Raw genomic sequence first — 18,758 nt, 5'->3', positions numbered from 1 at the left:
GGGGCCCCGTGGGAAGGGCCTGCTCTACCTGAATCCTTTCCTTCAGCTTCTGGGCGTACTTCTTGAGGTCGCTGATCTTGCGGCCCCGGTGCTCCAGGTCCCCTTCCAGCTTGCGGACCTGGGCCTGCAGGGCGGCCTCCTGCGCCTGGAAGTTCTTGCGCAGGTCGGTCTCCTTCTCCTGCCACTGCCACAGGGCCTCGCTCACCGACTGCTGCATGGCCTGCCGCACGGCCTCGTTCTCCCGCTCGTAGGTGGCCCGCAGCTCCTCGGCCTTGCGGGCGTAGTCCTTGCTCAGCTGCTGGTTCTCGCCCCGCAGCCGCTCCACCTCCAGCAGCACCTCCCGCATCTCGGGAGGCCCGGAGCCCGGCTCCGCCTTGGGGTCGGGGCCCCACGGGGGCGGCGGCGCCTCCTGGCTCACCAGGCGCCGCAGCCGCTGCTCGTAGTCGGCCTTGAGCTCCAGCATCTCCTTGGACAGGGACAGCACCCGCTCGGCGTGCTCGGCCTCGGCGCGCAGCTCCCGCTCCTTGGTCTCCAGGCGGCACGAGGCCGACTGCGCCAGCGCCTCCTGCGTGAGCCGCCGCTGCAGCTCCAGGGCGCCCTCCAGCGCCCGCACGCGCTGCCGCAGCGCCTCCTCCTGCTCCAGGGCGCCCTCCAGCGCCCGCACGCGCTGCCGCAGCGCCGCCTCCTGCTCCAGGGCGCCCTCCAGCGCCCGCACGCGCTGCCGCAGCGCCGCCTCCTCGGTGCCGCCCCGCTCCCGCAGCAGCCGCGCCTCGGCCTCGGCCACCGCCTGGCGGAGCTCCGCCTGGTGGGCCTCCCGCAGCGCCTCCAGGCCGGCCTCCGCCTCGTCCTGCCGCGTGTTCAGCGCGTAGATCACCTGCGGGGGGAGCCGCGGGCCGGTCAGTGTGTGTGCGGGCCAGGGGACCCCGAGAGGAGCACCCCGAAAGGGGGCGGGTGTGGAAGTGATTTATTAGAAATCGTGTCCAGCGGAATCCGGTTTGGCTTAGGGGATAGAGCGATTCCGGTCAAGGGCATGTACCTTGGTTGCGGGCACATCCCCAATAGGGGATGTGTGCAGGAGGCAGCTGGTCGATGTTTCTCTCTCACTGATGTTTCTCTCTCATCGATGTTTCTGTCTATCCCTCTCCCTTCCTCTCTGTAAAAAAATCAATAAAATATATATATATATTTTAAATAAATAAATTACAAATAAAAGAAATTGTGTCCAGGAGAAACCAGTAAGGGAGCAGGGGAGTGGGGCAGGGTGGAAGCAAGAAGGGGGTGAGAGAACAGAAAGGGTGTCCGAGGCAGTGCTCCCGAGGGGCTTCCCAGTGCTGTGGGAATCAGCGGGGGGTTCAAAGCTCTCATTTGTTGAGAAAGAACACTTTGGGGTGCAAAACACAGAACACAGAATTCAGCTATACATAGAAAGGATTCTGCCCCAGGATCAAGGGGGGATGCACCTTCATACACCACAGTAGGCACTCATACACAGTAGAAACCCATACATAGCAGATACTCATACATGAGCAGATACTTATGCATAGTAGGTACTCATACACCTCATACACCACAATAGTACTCATACGCAGTAGATTCTCATTACATAGTAGGAACTCATGCATAGTAGGTACTCATACACAGTAGGTTCTCACTACATAGTAGGTACTCATACATACTAGGTACTCATACACGTTCTATCCACTGAGCCAAACGGGTTAGGGCTACAGGTTCCCTTTAAAGATGAAAAAGCTCTAGAAATGGTGGTAACGGTTGCATAACAATGTGAATGTAACTAACGCCACAGAATTGTATGCTTAAAAATGGTACATTTCATGTAATTTTATCACAACATAAATGACCTAAAAACATATTGAAGTCCCCTGCCTCTCACACCCAACATCCACTCCATCAGCGTTCCACGCTCTCCTTAATCCGGGCCATGAGCACCTCTGGCCTCGACCACATGGCCTCTTCATCCTGTTTCTATTTGCCAGCTCCAGTCCGCGTGAAGTCAGTCACCTTGTGTCACTGCTCAGAACCTCCCGATGGCTGCCCAGTGCACTCAGGAACGGCCAGCGCCCGGGGCTGGGAGTGGAAATGCCAGGGAAGTGCAAAGGTCATGTGGCTGCTGTCCCTTCCTTTACGGAAATAGCTCGGAACCGGGCCTCTGCCAGCAAATGGGCTTGGAACTGATATCCGGATGGAGGCCAGGACGCTAATGAAAATCTCACACCGGCCAGCGGAGAGCTGTTGCTAAGCGCCTGGCCGCACAGGCACTGAGCTGAGGCATTAGCTCCTGAGGAACTGAAGCCCAGCCATCTCCCAAACCAATTTGGATGGAGATGGAGCTGAAAGGTAAGGGGTGTCTCCCCACAGGCTCTCATTAGAGTCCCTCCTCTTACTGCCCAGGGGAACACTCACACAGACAGGCCTGCCTGCCTTCCAGCGAGTTTCAGCAGCAGCAGCAGCAGCACAGGGGACCTGGAATGATCTGGAATCACTAGTTTTAGGGTTTGGAAGACAAAGACTAGCCATCGCTCCCTTGGTTAGCCAATCTCATCAATAGCTGTGCATGTGTGTGTGTTCGTGATACTTCTGCGAATAACGCCAGTGCAGAGGAATCTTAATGCCACTCACAGAGAGTATTTGAACAGGGAAGTAATCCAGGTAGGAGCCGCAAAATCAGGAAGGCAGGCCGGCCTGCGTCTGTGTGAGCGTTTGCCTGGGCCAGTAAGAGGAGGGGCTGTAAGGAAGGGCCTTGTGGTTGGACATCAGCCTATGAACCCAGAGGTCACGGTTCCATGCCAGGTCAGGGCACATGCCAGGGTTACCAGCTGGATCCCCCTCAGTAGGGGGGCATGCAGGAGGCAGCCAATCAATGGCTGCATGGCCTTCTCACTCATCGTCGATGTTTCTATTCCTCTCTCCCTCTGTCTTCCTCTCTGAAATCCATTTTAAAAAACTGCGTGAACTCAAAAGCAGAAATAGCCACTCCTCAAGTTTACCAGCCAGGCCTCTGTGTTCCAGTCACCCCAGACAGACAATTCAACAATAATTGGGTTTGCCCCAACAGTTGGCCACTGAGTTCCTTTATTATTATTATTATTATTATTATTATGCACCAAATTCGTGCAAGGGGCTCGGCCCTTGCAACCCCGGCTTTAGGCCCGGAAGGGACTTTGAGGTTCAGTGGAGGTGAGAAGGAAAACCCCTATTTTGTAAAACAAACAAGCAAAAAACAAAAAACTGCTGTTTTGAATTTTCTGCTGTTTTTCTTAGCCTCTTATTCTAAAAAAAATAACTTCCTCTCTCCTCTTTTATTAATATTATTATTCTCACAATAATCCCAGAGCAGGTAAGTATCATCACTGCCCAGATTGGCAAACCAAAGCATGGAGTGGCTGGGTAATGTGACTGAGGTTATGGGGCTGGTTAGCAACCAGACCAGCGCTCATTTCCATGATCGCCCTAGAGCCTGCGTTCTTAACCACCATGTAAACCATCGAGTGCCGATGGAGTAAAAGTAAGTCCTAATGTTGTGATTGGCAGGATACAGGCTAGGCTGATACAAAAGACGCCCCCAAATACAGAGGGTTCAGTAAGGTGGAATTTATTCTTCTCTTTCTCATAATAGTCCCAAGCTGGTGGTGGTCAGATGTGGGTGGGAAGCTCTGGTCTCTGATCACTCCGCTCTGCCACCTTCCACCTTCATCAGTCCTCAACCTGCAGCGTCTGCTCTCTGAGCCCAAGGCCACTGTCATGTGTGTTGGCTTTCCCGTCAATAGGAAAGGGAGATAGAGGAGGTCCAAGGTAAGCAGCTTGTGCTTAGGCTGGGGGTGAACTGCTGCATACATCACCCTTCTCACCTCCCACTGACCTGCACTTAATTCCACAGCTGCAAGGGAGGCTGGGAGACGCGGCCTCTGACTGGGCTGCCATGTGACCAGTGAGAGCACAGGTGGTTCTATTACAAAAAGAAAAGAAAAAAAAAATGGGGGAGACAGGCTTTCTAATTAGAAAATTAAAGCTAGATCTTGCCGTTCACCCAATCTACACCAGCTGCGTGTGTTTTAAATATATATATATATTTTTATTCATTTCAGAGAGGAAGGAAGAGGGAGAGACAGAAATACCGTATTTTCCGGTGTGTAAGATGACTTTTGAAACGAAAAGAAGTCAACCGAAAATCGGGGTCATCTTATACACCAAGTATATCCCGAAAAAACGTCCCCATATGCCGCTAAACGAATTTTCCAACTCGATCCCGCACCAATCACTGCAAGGCTGCTCGGACCGCCTCTCTAACTCAGCCAATCCAAGCAGGCTTTTTATGCATGCAAATTATACATGTTCTGTACCCGAAGCTACACTGTGTTCTAGTAAAAAGCCTGCTCAGATTGGCCAGAGTCAGAGAGGCGGTCTATTAAAAAAAGAACTGGTGTTGCCTCAGAAGTGGGGGGTAGTCTTATACAGCGAATATAGGCCTAAACCTATGTTTTAACTGTAAAATTAGGGGGTCGTCTTATACGCCGGAAAATACGGTATCCATAATGAGAGAGAATCATGGATCAGCTACCTCCCGCAAACCCCCCACTGGGGATTGAGCCCACAACCTGGGTATGTGGCCCTGACCGGAATCGAACCTGGGACTTTCAGTTCGCAGGCTGACTCTCTAACCGCTGAGCCAAACAGGCGAGGGCTACACCAGCTGTGTTATGTGTAAATGAGGAAGCTGAGGCTCAGAGAGTTTAAGCAATATCCTTCATCTCCTCAGGGCAGAAATGAATCTAGAGCGTGTCCCCTGATTTCTAGTCCAGTGTTCTTTTATCCTAAATTGAGTCTTCAGATTAAGTTGAAAAGGTTACCATCACATTTCTAATGTATGCCAGTAAAACGAAGTGACCTTTAAAAAAGGATACATGACTGTGACATTGCTTGAACATTGAGCTGAGTTTCAAAAGGAGTGGAGAAATGTTGAAAAGAGCCAAAACCGGTTTGGCTCAGTGGATAGAGCGTCGGCCTGCCTGCGGACTAAAAGGTCCCGGGTTCGATTCTGGTCAAGGGCATGTACCTTGGTTGCAGGCACATCCCCAGTAGGGGGTGTGCAAGAGGCAGCTGATCGATGTTTCTCTCTCATCGATGTTTCTAACTCTCTACTCTGTTTCTCTCTCCCTTCCTCTCTGTAAAAAAAATCAATAAAATATATTTTTTTAAAAATGTTGAAAAGAAAGATGAATATATTCACAGCATTTTAAGATTGTAAGCACAATATCCCCAAGACCATATCTTCCTCGTTTCAGAAGACTCCTGGGGCAACTTTGGCCCCAGGAGTCTTCTGATTCCTACATGGTCACACAACTTCTGTGAAAGAGCCACAATTGGGCCTTTATCTCTTCATTTTTGGCATTCCCTCTGTTACAGAGTTCCCGAACAATCAATCAACGCAGGAGGAGAATTTGGAGAGACTTACTTTATTCATCACCCGATGGGCTTAGAGAAAATGAATTCAGATTCTATGCAAGGCTACAAGCAGAACGTCCCTTTTTATTAAAGAGCCAGCCCTATGTGCACTTAGTGGTTATCTCGATGCTGGCCTTGAAAACAACACAATTCTATCCAATTAAAAAATGCAGCTGGCATGGCATTGAAATTACGGGCATATCTAGTGTCTGGCCTACAAGGTCATACAGCCAAGTTTATCTTCATCATTATTCAAACAGGCTAAAGCAGGCTAGAAAGCAAAGTTATTTTATTTTTTTTTTTGAATAAGAGGCTATCTAAGAAAAACAGCAGAAAATTCAAAACAGCAGGTGTTTTTTTATTGTTGTTGTTGTTTGTTTTTTGTTTTTTTTACAAAATAGGGGTTTTCCTTCTCGCCTCCACTGAACCTCAAAGTCCCTCGTGAGAAGGATAAAGGGCCTCGGAACACCCTAAGACTCCCAGGGAATCCCACTTCTATCTCCTTGGGCATTAGCTACAGAATCTTTTGTCCTTTGAACTGGCTCATATTCAGAAACCAGCTAGTTTCAATTCATGGAGATTCTTCCCTTCATCAAACACTATGCTAGGGGCAGAGGGATGCGAAGATATGAAAGCCCTGGTCCTTGCTCTGGGAGCTTACAAGTTAGTGGCAAATACATAAAAACAACCATGAAGAGGAGTAAAATGACATAGTGGCTGGATCTAGCATGGTGGCTACTTTATTTATTTCCCCGGAAAACACTAATCCATACACCATCATTGATGGACTCTGTCCACAGGGTGAGGAGGTATTCTTGGCTGGGCTGGAATAGAACCCCAGCCAAAGCGATGTACACCTGATGGGTATATGATCCAAGCCAAGCCAAGCAGAGTCCTCGCTGGGACTTTATTTATTCAGTTTGGAGAGAATCTCTCTAGCTGACTGGATCTGAAGGTTGGAAGGATGTAACTTCAGAGTGACCTGTCTTCTTCTTTTCTATAATGTGTTAAAAGCCAATTAATAGGAAAGAATGAATGACTCTGCTATTCAGACCAATGTAGAGAGAAGAGTGGGAGAAAGAGTTAAAGATATCTATATGTCTAAGAGCAAGAAATATCTAGGTCCTTGTGTCATCCTTATCATCACCACATCCTCATTATCGACACCACCACCACCATCACTATCAGCTTCCTCATCCTCATCATCACCATCCTCCTCCTCATCATCATCATGGAAGCAATTTCTAAGATACCTAAGAGGAGGCAAGAGTAAAATCCGCCCTCTGGTGATCCAGAGACCTGACAGAGATAACTGGGAGCCGCTATTCAAGTTCTAGAGTCTGTCCTGGCGTTGGAGAACCAGCTAAGCAAGCTCCTGCCAGACCTGAAGACCGTAGCTTCTGCCAACCAAGTACCTGGCTGAACAGAAGAAGGAAATAAACTACCTGCAGTGCCACCTGGTGTGTCATAAGGAATTAGAAAAACAGGCCGGGTGGAGGAAGCCCCGTTGAAAAAGCCTGTGGAGTAAATAAACCCGACACCTGAAGGCAGCAAGGCGAGTCTTCCCACGTGGAAGGTCCCCTGTCAGCTACTTAAGAACTTTAATGGTCTCCACTGGACGAAGACTGCTTTCCTTTGTTGGGGTGTGTACAAATCAATCCTTTTTTGCACTTAAAAAAAAATGTACTTTTGGATTCTTCATCATAGTCAGCAACATTTGGCATTGGAAACAGATTTATACCCAAGAAAGCAGATTAGGTTGTGGACATTCTGTTTGTTATTCTGTCTCCCACAACTATCCCACAGCTCTTCCTTCCCTCCTTTCTTTCTTTCTTTTCCTTCCTTTCTTTCTTTCTTTCTTTCTTTCTTTCTTTCTTTCTTTCTTTCTTTCTTTCTTTCTTTCTTTCTTTCAGTATTTTGATTGTTTTCAGAGAGAAAGGGAGAGGGGGAGAAATATAGAAACATCAATGATGAGAGAGAACCACTGATTGGCTGCCTCCTGCACATCCACACTGGAGATTGAGCCCACAACCCGGGCATGTGCCCTGACTGGGAATCGAACCGTGACCTCCTGGTTCATAAGTCAATGCTCAACTACTGGGCCATGCCAGCCGGGCCTTCCTTCTTAAGAGAACCCCAGTTATGTTCAAGCAGCTGCTCCCCACACAGCCTGGGGGACTCAGGGCAAGCTGGCCCCATGCCCAGCTCCTCCAGCAATGGGTCTCCATGGGCTTGGCCATTTGATACAGAGCAAACACAACCCTCCACTCAGCTCTGATCTCCTCATATTTACTGAGGCTGTCGCCAGACCACGTGACGGGCTTCCTTAGGACACACAGGCCCTGCTCCAGGGGCTGGGACAGGAATAGCAGGTCTGGACGGACACACTCTGGCAGCCGGGGAGGAGCGCTTTGCGAGATGAATGGCCGCAGTGTCGCCGGCTCTTCCTGCTGCATTAACTTCTCCTTTGGAAGAACGCTGACCCATTTCTCCAGCCCGCGGCTCTAACGGGCTTTTTATTCGGAGGCCATCCTTCCCGCACAAAGACCTGCACTGTGCTTAACGATGAGCCTTCTAATGGAATTTGCTATTTCTGGGTCTCTGGGAAAGTGCCATGAACGCGCTTGCAAGAGCAAGGGATGGCAGGAGTCCGAGGGGCACGCTGCTCAAGGGCGGGCTGCCCTGGCAGGAGCCAGGACGGAACCCAGGAGCAGGTTCTTTCTTCACTTCTTGGAACTGGTTTGGCTTAGCTGCAGTTGTGATGTGGACACATTTTAAAAGACACATTGAGCCGAAACTGGTTTGGCTCAGTGGATAGAGCATCAGCCTGGGGACTGAAGGGTCCCAGGTTCGATTCCAATCAAGTGCACATATCTTGGTTGCAGGCACATCCCCAGTGGGAGATGAGCAAGAGGCAGCTGATCGAGGATTCTCTCTCATCCATGTTTCTAACTCTCTATCCCTCTCTCTTGCTCTCTGTAAAAAAATCAATAAAATATATTAAAAAAAAAAAATGCCAGGACCGGTTTGGCTCAATGGATAGAGCGTCGGTTTGGGGACTGAAGGGTCCCGGGTTCGATTCTGGTCAAGGGCATGTACCTTGGTTGCGGGCATATCCCCAGTGGGGGGTGTGCAAGAGGCAGCTGATCGATGACTCTCTCTCATCGATGTTTCTGACTCTCTATCTCTCTCCCTTCCTCTCTATACAAAATCAATAAAATATATTTAAAAATATATATATATTAAAAAAAAAATAGATTGATCTCCCCACAGCAGGTCTCCTCACCTCTCACTCCAGTTTCTTACCGGGCGCTGGCCCAAGGCAGGTCTGTGGGTGACCGTTGGTACCTGCTCGGTTTGCCCAGGGTGCTGGCCCAGCTGCACGTTCTGCTGGTGATTTCACTGGGACTGGGAACTAGAAGCATTTGTGGGTGGCAGCCCAGTAGGAGCATGCACGGAGGATGTTGGGGGGGGGGAGGGGGTGTAGCATGAAGAGCACCACAGACCCTGCACCTTACTCTTTCTTTCTGTCTTTTCAATATATTTTTATTGATTTCAGAGAGGGAAAGGGAGAAAAAGGTAGAAAACAATGATGAGAGAGAATCATTGATGGGCTGCTTCCTGCACGCCCCACACTGGGGAACAAGCCTGCAGCCTGCAGCCTGGGCCTGGGCCTTGACCAGGAATCGAACCGTGACCTCCTGGTTCTTAGGTCTATGCTCAACCACTGAGCCGTGCCGGCCTTCCTGTTTCTTTTATTGCTTGGAGCAATACAGCTCTGGCCCCAAACCCAGCAAGACAGAAGCTTTCTGCTTAGGTAGTGGTGCCCTCCTTCACAAAATACCTTCCTGCTCATCTCGTTACTCCACAAGGTCCTCCCAAGTGGCACCTCCCTCTGGGGACGGCTCATGGCACCACATGGAGAACTTCCCTTAAGGCGGGCTCTGCAGTTTCGGCATGCACCCAGCAATGTGTTAGCATCCTTAGAGATGCAGCTTGGCTGGCCCACCCGGCATTCCATACTCTCCTGCTGGCACCTCCCTGCTTCCTGGCACTGATGGAGGCGCTAAGACATATAAATAAGGCACAAGGTGGGGTCCTTGTCCTCAAGGATTGAACAGTTCAAATTAACCCAGCTCATATCACTGAGTGTTAATGGGAACAGGGTGCTATGGGAGAAGCCCTTAAAGGTTCAGAAACGGCCGAAACCAGTTTGGCTCAGTGGGAGAGCGTTGGCCTGCGGACTGAAAGGAGCCTACCTGTAACAACGGTGAGTGCTGCGCACGGAAACTTATCTCTGAAGGAAATAATCTAGCAAGTGTGCAGGGATGCCGCCTCAAGAATGCCCAGCACCATCCTATATAATAAAGGCGTAGTATGCAAATTGTCCCCTCGGCTGGGAGTTTGGCCAGGAGTTTAACCAGGGGGCGGGGCCACCTGGGGGAAGGGAGAGAGGCCCCGGCCAGCAGCCGGCAGTCACTAGGAACCCTACCAGTGCATAGATTTCATGCACTGGGCCTCTAGTGCTGATTATAATAATGGAAAACTGGAATCAACCAAAATGCCCACCAGTAACTGTCCCTGCCTATCTCAGGGAACTTTCCTTGATCCCTCCAGTTGTTCAATGTGTTTGTACTTCTCGCTTGGCAGCACATTCATATGGCAATTCACTTTTTTTTTTTTTATTCTCACTTGAGGATATTTTTTTCCATTGATTTTCAGATAGAGTGGAAGGGAGGAGAAAGGGGGAAAGAGAAGGAGGGGAAGGAGGGAGGGAGGGAGGAAGAATGAGAGAGAGAGAGAGAGAGAGAGACATCAATGTGAGAGAGGCACATTGATTCATTGCCCTTCTCATGTGCTGTGACCAGGCCAGGGATTGAACCCACAATCGAGGTATGTGCTCTAGACCGGAATCAAACCCGAAACCCTTTGGTCCTTGAGCCTACGCTCTAACCACTAAGCAAATTGGCCAGGGTAGTAATTCACTTTTTGAATTAAAACAGTAGAAAATAGAAGCTCTTGTAACCAGTCTCCATTCAACCAACATGTGGATAATTTAACACCCTTCCTCCTTCTGCTGGAAAACTACCACATGTTGCTCACATCAATGATCCTGTTAATGCCAGTGGTATTGCTATTGTAATTATGTAACTCAACACCACACTAGGTCAATTATTTATGAATGTCAAAGTAAGGTGCTGTTCCTATGGAAACTGGTGTGAATGCTTTGGAAAGACTCAGTAAAGGTGTTACTAAAGAAAAAAACATAGTACCAAATTAGGTGTGACAGAGAAGGGAAAGTTTTTGTTTTTTTAAAAAAATATATTTTATTGATTTTGTACAGAGAGGAAGGGAGAGAGATAGAGAGTTAGAAACATCGATGAGAGAGAGTCATTGATCAGCTGCCTCTTGCATACCCCCCACTGAGGATATGCCTGCAACCAAGGTACATGTCCTTGACCGGAATCGAACCCGGGACCTTTCAGTCCCCAAGCAGATGCTCTATCCATTGAGCCACACCGGTTTTGGCGAGAAGGGAAAGTTTTAAAGGTTCAGAAGGATTCAGAACTCAGGTTTGAATTATATATGACTTTCACATGAATATTCTCCTCCTTTTTGATATTTTTTTCGAACATTTAAAATTGTAAAAACTGTTCTTGATTCACAGTCATACAAAAACGGGCAGTGGGCTGGATTTGGCCTGTGGGCTGTAGTTTGCTGACCTTGTTTTAGATGAAGAATATATATATGTTATGTTTTGTATGTGTTAGGTTTTTCTTTTATGGTTTTCATTTTTAATTATTCAAAATGTTCAAATGACATTAAACAAGAAGGCTGCTATTTTGTTTGGTCTTATTCTTTCTATTTCTCATGCTTCTAAGATCCAGCCATGATAAGGGCTTTTACCTGGCACACGATAGGTGCTCCAGAAATGTTACCTAAATGAATGAAGGGAAATTATTCAGTATTCACACAATGGAGTACTGACACAACCACTAAAAGTTATGTCAGAAAGTTCAAGATTCATTGTGAAGGGAGAAAAAACAACAACAGGGTCACACAATAATATTGCAAAATATAAGCCTATTTCAGAAAGCTCTGCCCTAACCAGTTTGGCTCAGTGGATAGAGCATCGGCCTGTGAACTGAAAGGTCCCAGGTTCAATTCCGGTCAAGGGCGTACCCTGGTTGAGGGCACATCCTCAGTAGGAGGTGTGCAGGAGGCAGCTGATCGATGTTTCTCTCTCATTGTTGTTTCTAACTCTCTATCCCTCTCTCTTCCTCTCTGTAAAAAATCGATAAAATATATTACAAAAAGGAAAGCTCTCTGTCTATACATGTATGGGAAACAGTACAGTAGAATATATGAAAATGGTATTAGTTGTAGAACATAGTTAGCATAGGTTTGGGGATGCTTTAGGATCTTTTCCTTTCTCCTTACCGCACATTTGATTCTCCTTAGATAGGTATTTTCTGTGTATAACTGGTCACTGTTATTTTTTCCCCCTTACAACGCTGGTGTCCTGAAGGAATTTGCATCTGACCAAATGGAAGCTCCAGTTTGGCCAAGCCTTGCGTCTGTGGTCAGGGTCTGGCTGACCAAGTCCGATGTTGGCCTGGGAGGGGATGGGGGAAGCCACCCGCTTGTCACGTAGGTCCCTTTCCACTGCGCTCAGAAAACCCGGGGCTCCTGAGTCCTGGCCTGAGAAAGGGGCTCCCCTCTCTCCCACAAGATGACCACGTGCAGTTACGGTCCAAGTGTGGCTTTTTATCCGAGGAGAGTCAGGAGGTCCCGGAGGAGTGTGTTCGTCAGCCTCTCGATGAGCTGGGTACCAGCCTCTCACCAGGCCCTGTGTGAGGCACTGGAGGTTCAGGAGCGAACAGCGCAGACAGAAACCCCTGCCCTCATGGAACTTCCTCTGGGGAGAGGAGAAAGCAGTAACCAGATAGCGGGGCCATGGGGACAGCTGGGGCACCCAGGGAGCCTCAGAGGGCAGGGGGCTCTGTCTGAAGAGACGTGAGCCAGGCCCCGTCGGCAGAGCCAGGATCCGGCAGGCTGGAAGCTGCCATTGTCTTCACTAGCAGAGAGGTGTGGACAAGGCTGGAGACCCTTGAGCTTTGACAAAGTCAGGGCTGTACACCCAGTGTTTAGTGAGACAACGTCCCCAGCAGACAGCCATGTAAATCCTTACTGACCGGACAGTCTGCCTGTTACAGGAGATTGTCTGCCTAAGGGCTACAGGTGTATCCCAAAATTAAATAAAGGGATGGCAGGGCCGGAGCCCAGGCAGAGTCCTTCCTCTGGAGCTGGGCTTCCAACTTGTTTCTTGTCTTGTCTCCTTCCTTTGTGTGTGGCGCTTCTTCCAGAGCCCGAACTCTGAACCATGCGGGACCAGCAGAAGAAACCAGGAGGACGAGGTCCAGGCAGCATGAGCCGGCCACTCGCTGACCCTCAGATGATGCCACCGGGAGGGACCATGACAGAGAACTCACTCCGGGTGAGCGACGGAAGTCCGGGTGGCATGGCGGCCATGGGTGCTCCAAACAGGACAGCGAGACGCTCTGGTTTATAGAAGATCCTTCTTGTCCCTGCGAGCGGGCCAGGGTGGCCCACCGGGCTGTCAGGCCCACCGGGCTGTCAGGCCCACAGCAGGGGTGGAGGCGGCTGTGCAGATGGGCGAGGGAAGGCGGGCTGGTGGAGTAAAGCACCAGGCTTGCTTCAGAGCTGGGTTTAAGCAGGAGCAAGACAAGATGCAGCCTGCTTATTTCATTTTAAACTTTATCTACTTAATGTTTATATCTGTACATCACAGTTGGCCCGTTTACTGTGTACAAGGCAACGTTTATTCACAGAGTTGGATAGCCATCACTGCAGCTGGCTTTAGAATATTCTCATTAACCCCCCAAAAAAACCTGTATCCCCTAACCCTGTGGTCAGCAAACTGTGGCTCAAGAGCCACACGCAGCTCTTTGGCCCCTTGAGTGTGGCTCTTCCACAAAACACCACAGCCTGGGCGAGTCTATGTTAAAGAAGTGGCGTTTGGAAAAAAAAAAATGTGGCTCTCCAAAGAAATTTCAATCGCTGTACTGTTGATATTTGGCTCTGCTGACTAATGAGTTTGCTGACCACTTGCCCTAACTACTCGCCACACTGTACTTTCTACCACAGTTACATACCCATTCAAAGGATGGACATTTAGCTTATTTCTATTTGGGAGCTGTTGTGGATTATGTTGCTGTGGACACTGTGTAGAGGTCTTTGTGTAGGTGTATGCTTTCATTTCTCCACTGTGTGTACCTATGCATGGAGCTGTTGGTTACTATGACAACTCTCTGTCGTACGGCTTGAGGAACGGCCACACTGTTTTTCCAAAGCAGCCGCCACGTGGTACATTCCCACCAGCAGTGTCTGGAGGTTGGAGTCAGGTGTGTTGTTGTTTTAACGTTTTTATTGATTTCAGAGAGAGGAAGGGAGAGGGAGAGGTAGATGCTGATGAGAAACATGGATCAGCTGCCTCCTGCACGCCCCCTTCTAGGGATGGAGCCCACAACCCGGGCATGTGTCTGGACCAGGAATTGAACCTGGTGACCTCCTGGTGCAGAGGATGACGCTCCCACCAACTGAGCCACACCAGCCAGCGGGAGTCAGGCTTAAGGTCACACTGTCTGCTGTGAGGAGAACGGATTGGAGGAAGGCCGTGTGGGTGTGGGGGGAATGCAGACCGGAATGGTTATGCAAGAGTGGTGGCATTGCCCTAACCGGTTTGGTTCAGTGGATAGAGCATCGGCCTGTGGACTCAATAGTCCCAGGTTCGATTCCGGTCAAGGGCCACCTTGGTTGCAGGCACATCCCCAGTAGGGGGCGTGCAGGAGGCGGCTGATTGATGTTTCTCTCTCATCGATGTTTCGAATTCTCCGTCTCCCTTTCTCTCTGTAAAAAAAATCAATAAAATATATATATATTTTTAAAAAGTGGTGGCATTTGAGTAGGGCTCAGAGATACCCGCTTAAGGTGTTCTTCATGCTAATGGATGGCAAAAATGTGTTTGCAAGATAGCCATCTTTGCATCATGAATCACACTGTTCATTTAAAAGATGCCAACAGAGAGGACTTGTTAAAACAGATCTGCAATTTTCAAATCTAGAATCCTAAGGCAAACAGTAGAGGGCGGCTCACACACTTCCCCAGACAAGCTCCTGCACGCCGCGGAGGGAGTGTGGGTGCAGTAACACCTCCAACCTCCAAGCCACGGAAACACGGGTGCGAGTGGCACCGGCTGCTGAGGACTCCGGCGGCCACAGGGAGGGGCTGGCCTTGCTCAAGGCTGCTGGCTTTGACAACCGGGCCGCTTTCTGTCCCTCCACGACAGGAAGCAAAGGCACACGGACATACATCCGCCAAGCTCACCGTGTGCCGGCCCTGGGGAAGCGCCCCACGTGCACGCCTCACGTGTGCGGGACCTCGCAGCCAGTCCCCGGGGGAGAAGGAGTGATGGTTCCCAGCTACAAGGAGAGCCACGCCGGTCCCCTGGGACTGGAAGGTGATAGAGGCCCCTCTGAAGAGATGGCCTCTTAGCCGATACAGTCCCGTGAGGACCAGGAGGAAGAGCATTTCAAGGCCAAACTGTTCATTAGCCTCCCAGGCGTCTTCACTCTTATTCACACTTAATTTCTTAAAAACATACCTTTTATTGATTTCAGAGAGGAAGGGAGAGGGGGAGAGAGAGATAGAAACATCAATGATGTGAGAGAAGCGTTGATCAGCTGCCTCCTGCACACCCCACACTGGGGATGGAGCCCACAGCCCAGGCATGTGCCCTTGACCAGAATCGAACCCGGGACCCTTCAGTTTGCAGGCCCACGCTCTATCCACTGAGCCAAACCGGCTAGGGCCACAGTTCATTCTGAATCTCTATGTTTAAGAGTAAGAAGTACCCCTCTGGAAATAAGTCAAGTTTAAATTCATTTAAGAGAGAACTTCAAGCCCAGCCAGAGTGGCTCAGGGGTTGAGCGCCATCCTGTGCACAGAAAGGCTGCCAGTTCAGGGCACATACCTAGGTTGTGGTTTTGATCCCCCATTGGGGCAGGAATGGAAGGCAAGTGATGGATGCCTCTCTCCCACACCCATGTTTCTTACTCCCTCTCTCCTTTCCTCTCTAAGCATGTGCTTGGGTGAGGATTTAAAAAAAAAAAAAAAGTAACTTCTAGTAGAGAGTATAAATCTTTTTCCTTATTATTTATAACTAGAGGCCCCTCTCACAGTCTGGGAGCCCTCAGAGGCAGGAGGTGACTCAGTGATCAGGGGAAGGTAACAACTCATCACACCTCTGCTGCTGCCACTACCAGCAGTGCCAGCCTTGGTTGGCCCTGATTACCTGAGCCTCGGGCAGCCCTGGGTGGCTGGGCAGCCACTATCCAAAGCTTGCCTGTGCCTCAGACGGGCTCTCGGGGCCCAGGGGGATAAGGGGACTGGGGGACTCCGGAGGCAGGCACCCTGGCGGGGCTGAGGGGACTGGGCACTGCCATTTTTTAGGGCACGACAGTCAATTAGCATATCCCCTCCTTACTGGCTGTGGGTACTGCCATCTTTGAGGGTGTGGCATTCAATTAGCATATTCCCTCATTGGCTGTGGGCACTGCCATCTTTGAGGGCAGTGCAGTCAATTAGCATATTCCCTTATTGGCTGGGTGCTGCCATCTTTGTGATGGTGTGAGGGTCAATTAGCATACTCATTCTTTATTAGATAGGCTTTTATACTCAATGCCTGTTCTCCATAACAATATCCCCCCACCCATCTCTGCCACCTCCCTATACCATTGCTTCTGCTTATTATGTGTCTTGGTAGACTTTGGTGAGGTTCTGGGACATGGCAGACACAGCTCCCTTGCTCTGGTTGTGGAAACAATGGCTTTGACCCCCCAGAACTCCCCATGAAAACAAAAGTATCTATGGACACAGGAGTCCCCCCTTATCCATGGGGTTAAGTCCCAAGACCTCCTGTGAATGCCTGAGGCTGCGGGCAACACCAAAACCTGTATGTACTATGTTTCTTCCTACGCATGCATACCTGTGACGAAGGTTAACTTATAAATTAGGCACCGTCAGAGAGCAACCACAGTAACATACGCAATAAAGTAGGACAACTGTAACCACAGGCTGTACTGAAAGTTGTGGGATGGCTTTGGGGTCACCACTAAGTGACATCGGGGTCACCTGAACACCAGCAGTGGCAGGTCAGTCGGCCTCATAGCCCAGACAGCTCCTAAGTGGCCAGCTGGGTGGGGAGGCTATGGAACCTCCTGTTGTCCTAAATGACTCCTCTGTGCCCGCTTTACAGCGTAAAGCGTCAGTTCTGAAGCAGTGGTTCTCACGCTGTGTTAACGTTAGGAGCTCTTTAGGGGCTTTGGAAAAACAGGAAGCCTGCCACCACTCTCCCCTCTCCCTCTGAGATGGCGCCTGGGCCTTACATGCTTTTGATTTTTAGAAATATTTTAAAATATGGCAGGGGGCGGGAGGAGGGGGGGAGAGGATGGCAGAAAAAAAAATAATACAATGAATATCCACATAGCCTTTTCCCAGATTCATCTATTTTTAATATCTGGCTCCATTTGTTTTATCATTTGCTCTCCTTCTATATTTTATTTTCTCTATTTTGTTTATAAGATGCTTTGGGAGTAAGACATCATATGCACGTCCTTAAAAGACATTGTCAACGTGCATTTCTTCACAATAAAGACACTTTCTGACCTAGCTGGTTTGACTCATTGGTTAGAGCCGTGGTCGACAAACTGCAGCTCGAGAGCCACATGTGGCTCTTTGGGTCTTCCACAAAATACAACGGCCTGGGCGAGTCTATTTTGAAGAAGTGGCATTAGAAGAAGTTTAAGTTTAAAAAATTTGGCTCTTAAAAGAAATTTCAATCGTTGTACTGTTGATATTTGGCTCTGTTGACTAATGAGTTTGCCGGCCACTGGGATAGAGCATTGGCCTGCAGACTGAAGGGTCCTGGGTTCGATTCCAGTCATGGGCACATACCTCAGCTGCAGGCTCCTCCCAGGCCCAGACCGTTAGGACGAGTGAAGGAGACAACTAATTGTGTTTCTCTCACATCGAAATTTCTCTGTCTTTCCCTCTCTCTTCCACTCTCTCTAAAAATCAATGGAAAAATTTCCTTGGGTGAGAATAAAAAAAAAGGAAAAAAAGAAAAAGACATTTTCTTACCTAGCCACAGTATAGCTGTCAATGCCAATGCCAGGAGGTTTAACATGGATACAAACACTTGTGTTTTCTCTATCCTCATATTCCAATTTCTCAGTTGACCAGTAGCATTTTTCCATCTGGGACAGAATCCAGTCTGGGATCAGGCAGTAAGTGTAGCTGCTGTCTCGTGTGCTTTCCAAAGCTCTCCAGGTGAATTTAATGTGTGTCCTGTATTTATTTACTTGCATGTATTGTAGTAAACAGGTATTAGCTGTTTACCACATGCAAAGTATCATGAATAAACTAAGGAGTTTCTTATTTATTTATTTATTTATTTATTTATATATTTATTGATTTTTACAGAGAGGAAGGGAGATAGAGAGTTAGAAACATCAATGAGAGAGAGTCATCAATCAGCCACCTCTTGCACACCCTCTACTGCAACGTTTTTCAACCGCTGTTCCGTGGCGAGATGTTGCCTGGTGTGCCGTAGGTGCAGACAAGACAAGAATTTTATAATTTTTCACTATTTTGTTTACTTAATATTTCATAATAAAGTAATTATAAAATAATTTCTTTGTGTTTATTTGATTCCTATTCAAGAGAATTACTTTATATATAGTCAATATAGGCACAGAGTTAAATTTTTTAACATTTTCTAATGGTGGTGTGCCTCGTGATTTTTTTCATGAAACAAGTGTGCCTTTGCCCAAAAAAGGTTGAAAAACACTGCTCTACTGGAGATGTGCCCACAACCAAGGTACATGCCCTTGACCGGAATCGAACCTGGGACCCTTCAGTACGCAGGCCGACGCTCTATCCACTGAGCCAAACCGGTTTCGGCAGGAGTTTCTTATTTTAAGGGCTAAACATACCAGCGATTTTCAACCTTTTTCACCTATCAGAGATACAAGTAAAATAAAACTTATAGAAAGATTACATAGGAAGAGATGAAAAATACACGATAAAGAAAGGGGTGTTTCGCCGAAACCGGTTTGGCTCAGTGGATAGAGCGTCAGCCTGCCAACTGAAGGGTCCCAGGGTTCATTTCAGGTCAAGGGCATGTACCTTGGTTGCGGGCACATCCCCTGTAGGGG

At 48.8% G+C, this 18,758-nt stretch overlaps 1 protein-coding gene across 1 annotated transcript in view; it reads right to left on the bottom strand.

Annotated features, from left to right (window-relative positions):
* Positions 1-18,758, bottom strand: part of FAM184B (family with sequence similarity 184 member B) — a 50,862-nt gene that overhangs the window by 28,384 nt on the left and 3,720 nt on the right. Inside the window, exon 2 of the mRNA XM_084896813.1 lies at positions 29-874. Coding sequence (XP_084752939.1) covers positions 29-874 — 846 coding nt within the window. The remainder of the gene's footprint in view (positions 1-28; positions 875-18,758) is intronic.

This window comes from Pipistrellus hanaki (genome assembly GCF_964339955.1).
Source record: "Pipistrellus hanaki genome assembly, chromosome: 1".
NCBI lineage: Eukaryota > Metazoa > Chordata > Mammalia > Chiroptera > Vespertilionidae > Pipistrellus > Pipistrellus hanaki.
The sequence above is the reverse complement of the archived record's forward strand: the minus strand, read 5'-3'. Positions and strand labels throughout refer to the sequence as shown.